The 12338-nt window shown below is 34.1% G+C and overlaps 1 protein-coding gene across 1 annotated transcript; it reads left to right on the top strand.

The window, feature by feature from the left end:
• The first annotated feature begins 4345 nt into the window (after nt 1–4345).
• LOC138316396 (uncharacterized) lies at nt 4346–11944 on the top strand. The gene is made up of 8 exons (XM_069258096.1): nt 4346–4671; nt 4860–4900; nt 7460–7573; nt 8129–8179; nt 8423–8455; nt 9135–9194; nt 11175–11222; nt 11765–11944. The coding sequence occupies exons 2-8, from the start codon at nt 4871–4873 to the stop codon at nt 11942–11944; spliced, it is 516 nt and encodes a 171-aa protein (XP_069114197.1). The 5' UTR covers nt 4346–4671; nt 4860–4870.
• Nucleotides 11945–12338: the final 394 nt, after the last annotated feature.

Here is a 12338-nt window from a genome sequence, read left to right as displayed (position 1 = left end):
TTTTTTTATTTTGAGATATTGTGATATCACTTATTAAATATTTAGTTTCTTTTCGTTTTATAGCGTTATCTCACCGTGACAAAGGCCAAACTAATCGTCACGTTCCAATTCGGCTGTAAATATATTGTGACTCCGTCGAAAGCGAACCACAGAATGGAAACACCTGCTTTAAATCATTACTAATTATGAAACCTTTTCATTGTCGTAACCTTGTGAACATCACCGAAGAATAATGCTCACCTTGATTATATTTCATTTGTTAAAACTACTTCCTTGTTATTTTTCTATTTCAAAAGCTATAGAGTAACACAACTCTTGTAGGTGTAGAAATAACTTCATGTCACCAGTGACACTGCTAAATTGTAGTGAGACTACCTCTTCCTCAATTGATTTTCTTTGTTATGTTTATAAGGGACTCTTTTTCCCCTTTTAACATTTACGCCTCTTTCACTATAAACATTATCAATACATAAAGGTGTTTACACCACTTGAGTATATAGTGAGTGTGTGTTGGCATGACATTATAATTGATACCCAATTGATCTGTTAAACACTCCTCTATCATAATTCATTTACTATTCCGTACTTCTGGTGAATAATTTCTTAAATATGTTTTTTATATCACTGAAGATGCTCCATCGCCGACAAACTTTCTTTTTACTCTATCAAAAACAGGAGGGGACGAATTAGTATTTCTCTTCGGTTACAAAATTTACTTAATTTAAAACATCACGACCATTGAAAAGTTTGAGCTTTTAGCTTTATTTCAAGATGAAAATATGAATAATTGTGCATGCACCAGAAGCAAAATAGATTATTATATATGCATTTTTGTGTTGATTAGACACATATTAACACGATTATACTGTAACGGAACAGGCTTTGGCGGGAAATGTCTATGGTGTATTTGCTAGCTATTAAAATCGCCTCTGAGTAAAGTAAAGGTACATTTAATATCTATATAGCTTACCTACTTAAATCGTTACTAATTTACGATCAATTACGATCTCATAGAGCCGTAGAGAGTCAAGTTACATATTAGGTGTTCGAAACTAGCACTACAGACGACCATGATAGAAACTACAGACTTCGGAGCTATGTGCCGAGCGCTCTGATTGGTCTATCGTGAGAGCAGATTGGTTCTACAGGTCTGGTAGAGCCAGCCTATCTGGTAGAGCCAGCCTATCACTGGTAAGTGCCAGCAGCCTCCGGAATGGAGGCACTATGGTACACCATGCCTCCTTATTACCTCCAAACTCAGATAGAACATAAATATGAAATTGAATGAAATAATACGGAAATCATTCCGATAGTACCATGTATCAACTGTAACTAGTATGAATAAACAGTAAGCTGGCTGTGTGGTAATCCTGTGTATGTTGACCAGATATAGCATAATTACTGCTTGTCGGCGATAATGTAACTAGTTCAGAAGAGAATTAGATATTTTGGGGTGACATTACCTGGGAGAAAGACAGGTTTTTACCGTCTGTTTACCGGGAATGTGTTTAACAGTGACAAGTAATTATAATGACGGTTACCCACTATGGGGAAGCGCATATTATTCTATCTGTGGTCTCGAACAGTGGGCAAGCTTATATATAATTTTGTCGTACCAGGAATAGTGGGGGATGAGGGTGCGTTGACAGCGCCTCGGTTGAACGGGTATCGTGCGTGCTAGGGTGAGACAAGTAGGTTTAGGTTGGCCCAGTGCGCTAGGGATATGTGCATATCTTTCACTATTAACTTCACTGTAAATGTTGTGCAAAGTTATTAAATTCCATATCTAAATTAAACCTGTGCTCTAACAGCGTGTGTAGGTCAAGATGCCGGACTGTTCTGTTACTATTAAAGGTCAATAGTTGGGACATTAGGACATGGTGATTGGTACTTCGGGTTGGGGGCGGTTATTACGCATCCAGAAGACCATCTGATTAAGTCAATTGGTCTATAAATATCATTTACATATTTCATTACATTTCGTTAGTTCTTAGTAATGATAGCTACTACATATTATATATTTTCTTGGGTTAATAGAAATAATCAGTGAATCTTTTGGTTACTTTATTTTATGATTTTATTCAGTTCAGAAGTATTCATAATAGTGCATTTCAATGCATAATTTGGTTATAAATGCGAATCAAAATACTTTGTACATTCCAATTAAGTCTAGGATAATTCTTCTACTTTTTGCTTTTGTTATCTGTTTACTTTATGTTTATATAATAAACTGTTAACATTTATTCCATCTCCTGGTTATACTTTCCATTGTGTCCCGCCGGAATCTCAAAAGAATATTGCAGAGGGAGAACTTGAGGAATGGGTGATGGGCCATACATTTCCACTATACACGGAAGGCTCATCCATTCGCCGAGACCCCCTCCTGCTACATTTCATCATGATCAGTTATCATTCAAATGATGGGTATCATTTATGCTCTGTCGGTGGCGGAATATCGTTAGCGATGATGTCGCAGGTAATATTTAACAAAAGATACACTCATATGGTCTAATGATATAAATAGATCTTAGCGGAAAATGATAGCTGGATTCAAGTTTTTTTTGCCTATATATGTAAAAGAAAATCATATATAATTGTCATATGATACCTAATAATCAAACGAGTTCAGTAGTGACAAGGCGGAACGACATAGATATAGAACTGATTTCGATGCCTGTTTGTAGTTAGGCATATGACATTGATACATATAATCGTGACAATCAAATTTTAGATTTTTTACCGATTCTTCCTGAATCACTACCTCACGCATTGAGTAAGTATTAGCTGCATTTAGAAAGTTACAGCGTTCTCTCCAAATAGGGACAACATAAGCTGTGATAATAGTAGATGTTTGGTGCTCTCAGCAGAAAGGGAGAGGGACGACTGGTTTGCTGTTTCATCTGTATTTGGTTATATAGTGTAAGAATGTGGGTGCGTGCTGCTCGATATCTTTGACATAACGTTTTAGTGGAATATTATTTAAAAGTAGACAAGAGTTCCACTATCACAAGGGGACACATAGGAACTCCCAAAACACGCTTTTACCGCACGCCAACAGAATAATGTGCTTGTTAGTTCATTGTCCTATTAATAGTCAGACGTATTTAAAAACGTGTCAGGCAAAGGTGGAAAAATCATAAAGAAAACACGCGGATCCATCGGTCTGCAACTGCCCCACAGGGAATTCGAACGTAAGACACAGAAATGGATAAAGGACTGGTGGTATTTTTTTCTGGATATGTAAACCATTCGTCCTATCGGTTCATTATATACATAAAAAGGCCGTCCAAAAAGAACTTATATGTTAGAAAAAATGTATGACGAGGTATTTTTTTAAGTTTAAAATAATTAAAGTAGGTAGCAATACTTCAATTACGTCAATATTTGTTGCTTAAGAGGATGGATTACACCAATTAACGTATTAAGAATAATACCATCGCATAATGCACTTACAAATGCAGTAACGAAAATTCAGGTTTTTAGGACATAGCAGGTGTTTCTTACATTGAACATTTACCTTATACATATTCACCATTACGCCCTGTATGAACGATACCATGAGTTGTTGCCCCTACTTCTCTAAATATATACAGTATGTAAACTACAAAGCGTTCAAAACGTCTGTTATAAAGAATTGTCATCACAGTGTATTTCAACCCTTCTGAGGGATGCTCCAACAAATGGAGAGTTTCTCTACAACATGACAAAACAGGGCACATTGTACAATCTTCCTATAGCGACACTGCACAATAATAATGAATGAAAGTCACATTTAATAAATGTCATTGAAGATGATCTTACTTCGTGTGTATGTTTTGCCCTTCATTGCATAGAGAGATAAATACTTCCTTGTACGGGTATATTTATAGATTATCTTATAACGCCATCTTTACATTGTTACGGCATAAATATAGTCAATGTCATCAGTGAATGTTATTAATGCTACACACACTACCTTTTTACACTGTTTTTTTCCTTTGAGTTAGACAAGTAGGAATCATTTGTTACCGTTATTGTAGTCATACATTCTTTAACTGCGCCAGATCACGTTTACCTCTCAATTAACCTTCACGTGACCCAGGAAGTTTTAAGAGTAGCGTCAATTACTGACAAAATGTACCGGGACTGTACATGTTTTGACAGAGAGTTTCAGATGTCCTGATATATTGAGTATTGATTTGGAAAAATAATCCCTTGGAAAACCAATAGAATCGTACGTATATATATTTTTTATTTTATCACGTTGTCTGGAAAATTAATTATAAGCGTTGATGTCAATATTTTTTAATTTCATTAAAACAAATTTTGTTTGTGAACTTTTGTGAAAATTCGCTACGCGGATCCACACAGTTTGCAAACTTTTTTGATACTCCAATGAATGTTATGTTATGTTATTATATGGTTTTTTTAATCCCGTTTATCTCATTTTCAATTGTAACACATCTTTTGTACGAGAAATCAATATCTCCAATAACACGTCTGCAGCTTCTACGGGAGACATTGGTATGGCCATGAATATTTGATGACAAAGGAAATCAATGAGCCCACTATTTTATGCAGATCGGGAATCCCCTGGAGTTCCATAAGGAAGTATACGCCGGGTATTTGTAGCATCGGATAATACCCTGCGGCAGAGAGAAACATCAGACGCAGATTTACTAGGCTCGAAATGTAAGTTTGAAAATGAAGCTCATATTTAACAGAGATTTTGTTTGGATACTTTACTTTATCGTTTATTTTATGATGACAATCTTTTTCTTTTTACAAAAGAAAGTAAACATGACCGTACTTTAAAGAAACAAGGCCATTCTGAAAGAGTCTTTGAATAAATATATAAGTGTTATTTATCTTATTTTCAGACTTAACGAGAATGCATGGACGGCGAGGAATAGCCAACCAGGTAAAGATTCCGTTTTGTAACTTTTGAATTTTATTTTGATTAAAATTCATTAATAAAATGTTCATACTATAATTGACGTGTTTTACACGATGTTTTAGTTTATTTTCACTTTCAACAGATTGCTTTTAAACTATTTTCAACTACTGCTTGCTCGTAGCAGGACTAAACACGGTATTTTTAGTATTGTTAGCGTTTGATTAAGAAATTGAATGAGCTGCCAAACCAAGCAATATTGAATACAATTTATAGCATTTATCATTTAAGAAATTTGGAGTATATAACAGTATGATTACATTTCTCAAACTATTGACCACCTTGGTCCGTTCTTACCTGTCTGTTACTTTAAAGAATCATAACGTTTTATATTTGAGTTATTTTACACGGGTTATTTGAAATTCATTTGCATTTGAGTTTGCATATTTTAAAATATAACGATATATAAATGCATATTGTTTAATCCAAACTAACCGAACTAAATAAGCTTTGTCATATTTAAACAATTGGAAAATTACATTATAGTGTAAATCTGTTTGTGTTAGACAAAAACTCTGTATATGTCAATATCATTTTTCCTGACACAATACAGCTGTTTAGGTCTCTCTCAATTTAAATAGCTTTATTTACAGAAGATCGTGACACGTTTTTAAATCGTCACAAACAGGTTTTCTCACGTGATCTTAATCTAAAAATAACCATAATCATAAAGGACATGTTTATTTGTACCGTATGCTGAAATGTTTCTTTCATACATATAAAATTATGTACTTCGGTTTCATAAAATGTTCGGAATATTTAATATTATCGTCGTTATTATTCCATCGTTATCCTATTTTCCCATTTTATTTCTTTGTTTGTTTGTTTTTTGTCTTTTTTGTATGTCTTTGTCTTTTTTCTTTCTTTTCTTTTGTATTCCGTATAGCTGTTCAATGTATCATCAAGATTGTTGAAATGGAGACTGCACATCACATCATTGTGAAGCCGTTTGTTCACATTTAAAACATTACTTTGCTCTTCCTATTTCTAATGAATAACAAAAACAAATACATATTCAACAATTCAACCATTGATTCAAAGTGTTTGTATAACATTGATTGTTCATATTAGTTAACCAAACAAAGGTTTGTTTTTTTTTATAAAAGGAATCTCTTGAATGCTCCTCAAACTTCAAAAGGAAATATTAAGTATGCACAAAGTAATATCGTTGTTCCTACAAGTATGAGGTTTCATTGTCTATTGATATGGTGATGTAGTGGTGTTTATGGTTCAGTTAAGTGTCAAATTGGCAGCTAAGGAATTGATTGACATGTAAGGTGGAAAAAAAATAACCATGATGATAATTGGTCATATAAGTCCCCCCTGCCATTATCTATATCCACCCCAGACAGAGCAACATCCAACTTCAAAGCCACACAGTCAACCACAGTGTACCATTATATTATTCTTTTGATGTACATCAAAGAATCAAATTACCAGTGTCGATATTGGAAAAGTCAGGATTTAAAGACTCGTTAGATTTTACATTTATCTTCAAAACGTTTTAGAGTTTTGTTCACGTTATAATACCTTACAGGTTCTATCAGTTATGCGTTATTCCGTCTTTGCATATTACAGAGTTAGCTCCCTTGCGGGTAGGTATCGATTGTTATGTCATTATTTTGTGAACGCAATTCACGTCGTTTTCTCCGAAACGTATGACGTTACGCTCGCAAACACATGACGTCACAATCAATACCCGCAAGTGCAGATAACTCTGTAATATGCAAATTAGGAATAAGGTCAGGTAAACAATTAACTATTAATTAGTTATTTTGTATTTATCATGGGCTTAAGATAGTTATAAGAGAGATAATTTCATAGCTAATAGGTCGATAATTTTTAAACTGTATTAGTTCTAAACTAAACAAAATCTTAAACAGCAGTCAATAGAGATACAAGTGATTGCGTGAATTCATTATTGCACAAGTTTGTTCATGACTGATTTTTTTTGGTACCAAAATAGTAAATTTTCAGTATGTGAATTCGAACTCATATCTTAATAAATATTTAAATCAACACTTCAATTGATAGGTTTGAGTAACTGCAAATTATTATATCGAAATATCTCACCATTATCCCGTCCGACCTTGGATAGACGTTCTTCTTGACGAATTATGTAGATTCCGTACCCATGCAAACCCGTACCCAAACGAACTCGTACAAAAAAATGGCTAACTCGTACCCAAGGTTGGCGAAGTCGTACCCAAGCATGGCGAAGTCGTACCCAGTAAATTAGGCGAACTCGTACCCACCATTTAAATGCTGTTATAAGTTGTGCAAACCACATGTGTTGTGTTGTTTGCGATTGAATATGCGTGCATACGCATGCGTACGATACTGGGTTAAAAGAAGACAACTAACTTGGACAAGCAAGTACACCATTATCATAATTTTATCTAAAAAAACATAGGAAAGCACAGACCTTGGGATCAACCTTTTTTCAATAAAATAGATAATCAAAAATGTTTAATGGTATTGTATTGTGTTGCAGCATACAATATTTGTTGAAAATGTTTTTTTAAGGTGTACATTCCACCGGTGGATTACGACAACAATATTAAAGAACTAAAATCACCCAGAAGGCAACTTCCACGTCAATATTCAGACCCACCTCCTTACCATGAAAATGGCACAAATGTAAGTTATACATGTGTATGTTTGGCGTTCGGTTTCCATTGATAGTCATGAACTAGATGCGTTCTAACTGGCTGGGGTTCGATCCCCAGCACGGACGTGAAAAGGTCAGGGGTCACTTATCCGATGACCTGGGTTTCTCTGGACACTCCAGTTTCAACCCACTTTGAAACCAAGTCATATAACTTGATTCGCAATCGATGTAAAAAAAAAAAGAAAGTTATAGATAAATTTGTCATTTATTAAAGTATTTACAAGAGACGCAAACATGAAAATTTAAACAGTGTTAAGATTCAATATTTGTTTTGATTAAATTAATAGATTAGATTAAACCGTTTTCGTATTATTTCCTTAATTCAGAAACATATCTATAATGTGTATTTTTCATATGAGGTACCTAGTGTGTTATTCAAATACTCAGATAAAAAATATAATAGGAAAGCAAACAACGTTAAGTGATATGTTAAAGTCATCAGCATAGTAATGACGATACTCAATGTGTGAATAACTATATTTAGCTGTAGACACTAATATTACTCTGCTCATTAATATCTGCAGGGCTCGGTCGACTCGAACTACATGCAACAACAAGGTGCAAACATATTTGAGGTAAGCACATGACAATGATGAAAATGTTTATAAATTCAGAACTTGACAAAGACACGAATGGGTGATTTTAAGTCGGGGAAACATTAATGCATTTTAAGATTGTGGTTGTTAATGTTGAAACATTATAAAAACATGTTTTCTACCATGAAAATATCTCCTAATAGGTATATTGAATAGTTGCTTAACGCATAGAAACTACATGCTATCTTAAAAACATTTTCGGTGTTTATTGCATGTCTTTAGATGCAGAGTCAGTCAAATGGAACCATCACCAGTGTAAGTATTCAACAATGCACTAGTCGTTACACTGCATAACATTGAATATTTGTAGGTAAACATGTCTTATCGATCGCCTCTGTATAAACACCACATGCTTAATACATCAACCTTTTTATGGTCCCAAAAGACTTGCTTTAAAGATCATATTTCAAATTTTTGTTAGTCATGTTGACGTGAAAGTGTTTCTGAATGAATACCAGTTATGTTTCATAGAGTGAGGTAAAAACTTTGGTATTTGAAAAACATCAATGTTTCCACCTCACTTGATAAAATACTACTGGTATTCATAAAATAACAAGAAATATTATATTAATTAGATTTTTTACGCTTCCATTTATCGAAGACCATCACTTTTAGTTCCGCCAAAAGTTATTCCGCCATTGTATTTTACAGAGTTAATTGCCTTTGCCATTATTACGTCATATTTTGGTGAGCATAATGTCATATTTCTACGCAAAAATACAACATTTTTGCACGCAAATTAATGAGATAACAATCAAACATTCACTGTCATTGCTGCATTTCATTGGGTCAAAAGCTTGTGCAAATATCAAAATTCAGATTTTCACTGGAGTGAAGTATATCGCCTTATATTTCACTGCGAAAAATATAGCAAATCTAGTTATATTAATGATGACAGGTTTCGATAAATGAGGCAAATCATTTCACATTGTAGACTAATAGCTCCTACTGTAGTTACGACTCCTTGAAGAACGAAGAAGGAAGTTATTCCTATGTAAGTATTACTACTTTCAAGAAGACATTTTAAATGTCAATTTCTACCGATGCTGGCGTGTATGTTATAATATTATAAGACTCTTTCATATGTGGATATGAAGGATAGGGATATTCTACCCGAGGGTCACAAAATGTAGTAAAACCCGAGGCTTGCCGAGGGTTTTGCAACATTTTGTGATCCCGAGGGAAGAATATCCCTATCCTTCATATCCACTTATGAAAGAGTATTTTTCTTTCATACCTCAACCTTTTATTGCAATTTTACAACTATAATATCCCGCCATTTTGAAATAAATTCGAAGAAATCCATGACTGGAAGTCAATTTTCCATACATGAAAAATTACGTGATATTTTCAACACAAATTCCCTTGTTTGCATCTTTTATAGCAAAACCAGTCATATTTGTGAAACAAATGTTAAAATTTTACCGAGGAAATAGACATTTTGTTGACACCGTGACGTCACGAAGCTTTATTGCATGGGTAGACATGCAATACAGCCTCAGGCGGCATGAGTGTATTGCCCTGGACCAGCCAGTATTACACGTGTAGGTATGAAAGAAAATACTGTTTGGGGATGTCGTCATCCTCGTCATTATTATCACCATCAGCATTACTCTACAATTTGGGGCCGCGGTGGCCGAGTGGTTAAGATGTCCCGACATATTACCACAAGCCCTCCACCTCTGGGATGCGGGTTCGAATCCCACGTGGGGCAGTTGCCAGGTACTGACCGCTTGGCGGTGGTTTTTCTCCGGGTACTCTGGCTTTCCTCCACCAACAAACCTGGCACGTCCTTACATGACCCTGGCTGTTAATAGGACGTAAAAATAAACAAAACAAAACTCTTACAATTCATTCCGATATATTTACACTTGCTAGGCTTGTTCACTATACGCAAATACTAGCTGAGTTTGTTTACCATAACTGCATGGTAACATTGAACTTTGAACTTGCGTGTGAAAATGGTTTATGCAACATATAGGGGCTACTTTTTTGAAGGAAACACATGTGACTTTGTTTACATCTTGACGCAAATAACATGTAGACAATAGTGTTGTTTTTCATAGAATTTTGGAAATTTTTTGGAAATGGTATATATAATATTTATATATAATAAAACATTTTTTTAATTAACTATTATATATATTATAAAACGGGAAAAATATCCCTACGTGCAGTGTTTTCATTTCTATTCAAAATGATGGATTTCAAATGGTAACAATACCTCCGTGCCTGTCTTCGTCCTACGATCGAGTCCTTGGGGTGGACGGGCGTTAGGCCCTCTGGCAGAAGTCATTTATAAACATATCCTCTTGTCTTTGTTTTTTGAGACTTTAGTAATGTGTATGATAAAACATGCACTGCTAGTAATCCACGTGTTGACAGTTACGCGTCACCACAAATACATTGTATCCATCGAACACAAGTGAAGTTGATCCATCTACATATTGTATAGATGAATCTATCGTAGATTATATAATATATTAGTTGACTATCACTGCGGCAGACGGCAAAACAGCGAAATTAATCTGCCCTGTTAGCATAGTTTACGCAGGAAATCTAGCATTTGTTTGGCATTGTAACCTCATCTTAGACCATCGATATATATTTCACTATGTTGTTAATGCTTTAAAGAATCTATATTTTTGTTTCGGAAAGGTAGTGGGCCTTTAATGAAGGGAAATAACTCGTATACACTTTAAATCATAATATCTCTGAAATGTAGATATAATCAGTTGTATTAATTAAAACATCGCTACCATATATATATTTGTATATGTATTTTCTTATATATAGCGACATTTTTAATCTAGTATTATACCACAAATAAATTCAATTTTAAATTTTACTTTAAAACTTTTTCTCATTTTTTTCTTTATAGTGATACAATTGGACAATAAAAAACTATGATATCACAGGAAAGATAGTGGGCAATTCAGTATATATTAATAATTTCATTTATTGATATCAACAGATTCCTTTCCCCGAAAACGAAGCACGTAGAGTTTTGAAGCCGGATACTGTAAGTTCTTAATGTATATTTTATCACGTAGCAAAACTATTACAATCATACAAGTAAATAATGAAATAAAATAATAATCCAAATTAACCATTTATTAGATGTTGAATTATTTATCTGAATCACATAATTGTCAAACGCTAATTTATATAACAATTAATGATAGGAAATACAAACAGTTTTTAAAATATTGCTTTACTGAGCAGAAAGAATTCCGTTGGTCATGGAAACTAAGCCTTAAGGCGTGCCAGAAATATTGAGAAAAACATGATGAGACGAATGCCAAATATGACATATAATGCTTGACTTTTTAACAATATGTTTTATGATTCAAATCTAGATAATATCATATCATTTAACGTCATAATCTCATGTTGTAAGTTTGTTATTGACGACCGGAAACACCAAATATTGAACCGGTAATTAATTGAAAATTTTAAATCTATAACGCCAAGTTCAAAACAAAACAAGTGTTATATTTCAAAATATGAGATAAGCAATGAACCCAGGGAGTAACAAACAAACAAATTTTTTTTTTGTTACAGAGGAAGGTAACCCACAGATACGTGATTATAGTGGCCATAGTGCTGGTTGCCTTGGCGATTCTGGCAGCCATTGCAGCGACTGCCTTGAAAATCACAGGTATCCGTCCTTTTGATAGTATCCGTCCTTTGATAGTTTCTTCAATGTTTATTGCATTGTTATTTACACCGCAACGAAGTTAAGGGAATAGACTTAAATCGGGTTTTCAACTGTACGTCCGTTCTTCTGTCCGTCTATCTGTCTTTAGACACAACTTTGTCCAGTAAACTCCTCCTAAACTACTTTACACGTTTTGATAAACTTTGGTACACAGAACTCTGTAATAAAGGGGAGTTGAGTAAACTATACAGAGTTCTGCAAATGTCACCTATTAATCGATTTATTATTAAATTTGTGCAGAGGGGGTTTAAGTTGTCCATCTGATGGCAGTAACTTTTCTAGTTTATACTGTCCGCAACATTAACGAGAATGTAAATAATAAAGTTGTGTTATGTTTCCAAAAAGAAATCGAAACAAGAAAAGAACCCATTTTCAAACATAACAGGGAAAGAACAAAATGAATTCTTATTAAAAACA

Source organism: Argopecten irradians, chromosome 2 (assembly GCF_041381155.1).
Source record: "Argopecten irradians isolate NY chromosome 2, Ai_NY, whole genome shotgun sequence".
NCBI lineage: Eukaryota > Metazoa > Mollusca > Bivalvia > Pectinida > Pectinidae > Argopecten > Argopecten irradians.
This window is presented reverse-complemented; position numbering and strand designations above follow the sequence as displayed.

Excerpts from the sequence above, each read along its gene's own strand:
- LOC138316396 (XM_069258096.1), top strand. The coding sequence starts at position 4,871 with ATGCATGGACGGCGAGGAATAGCCAACCAG. Across the intron at positions 8,456-9,134 it reads CAAATGGAACCATCACCAGT|ACTAATAGCTCCTACTGTAG; the intron begins GTAAGTATTCAA and ends TTCACATTGTAG. Across the intron at positions 9,195-11,174 it reads AAGAAGGAAGTTATTCCTAT|ATTCCTTTCCCCGAAAACGA; the intron begins GTAAGTATTACT and ends TGATATCAACAG.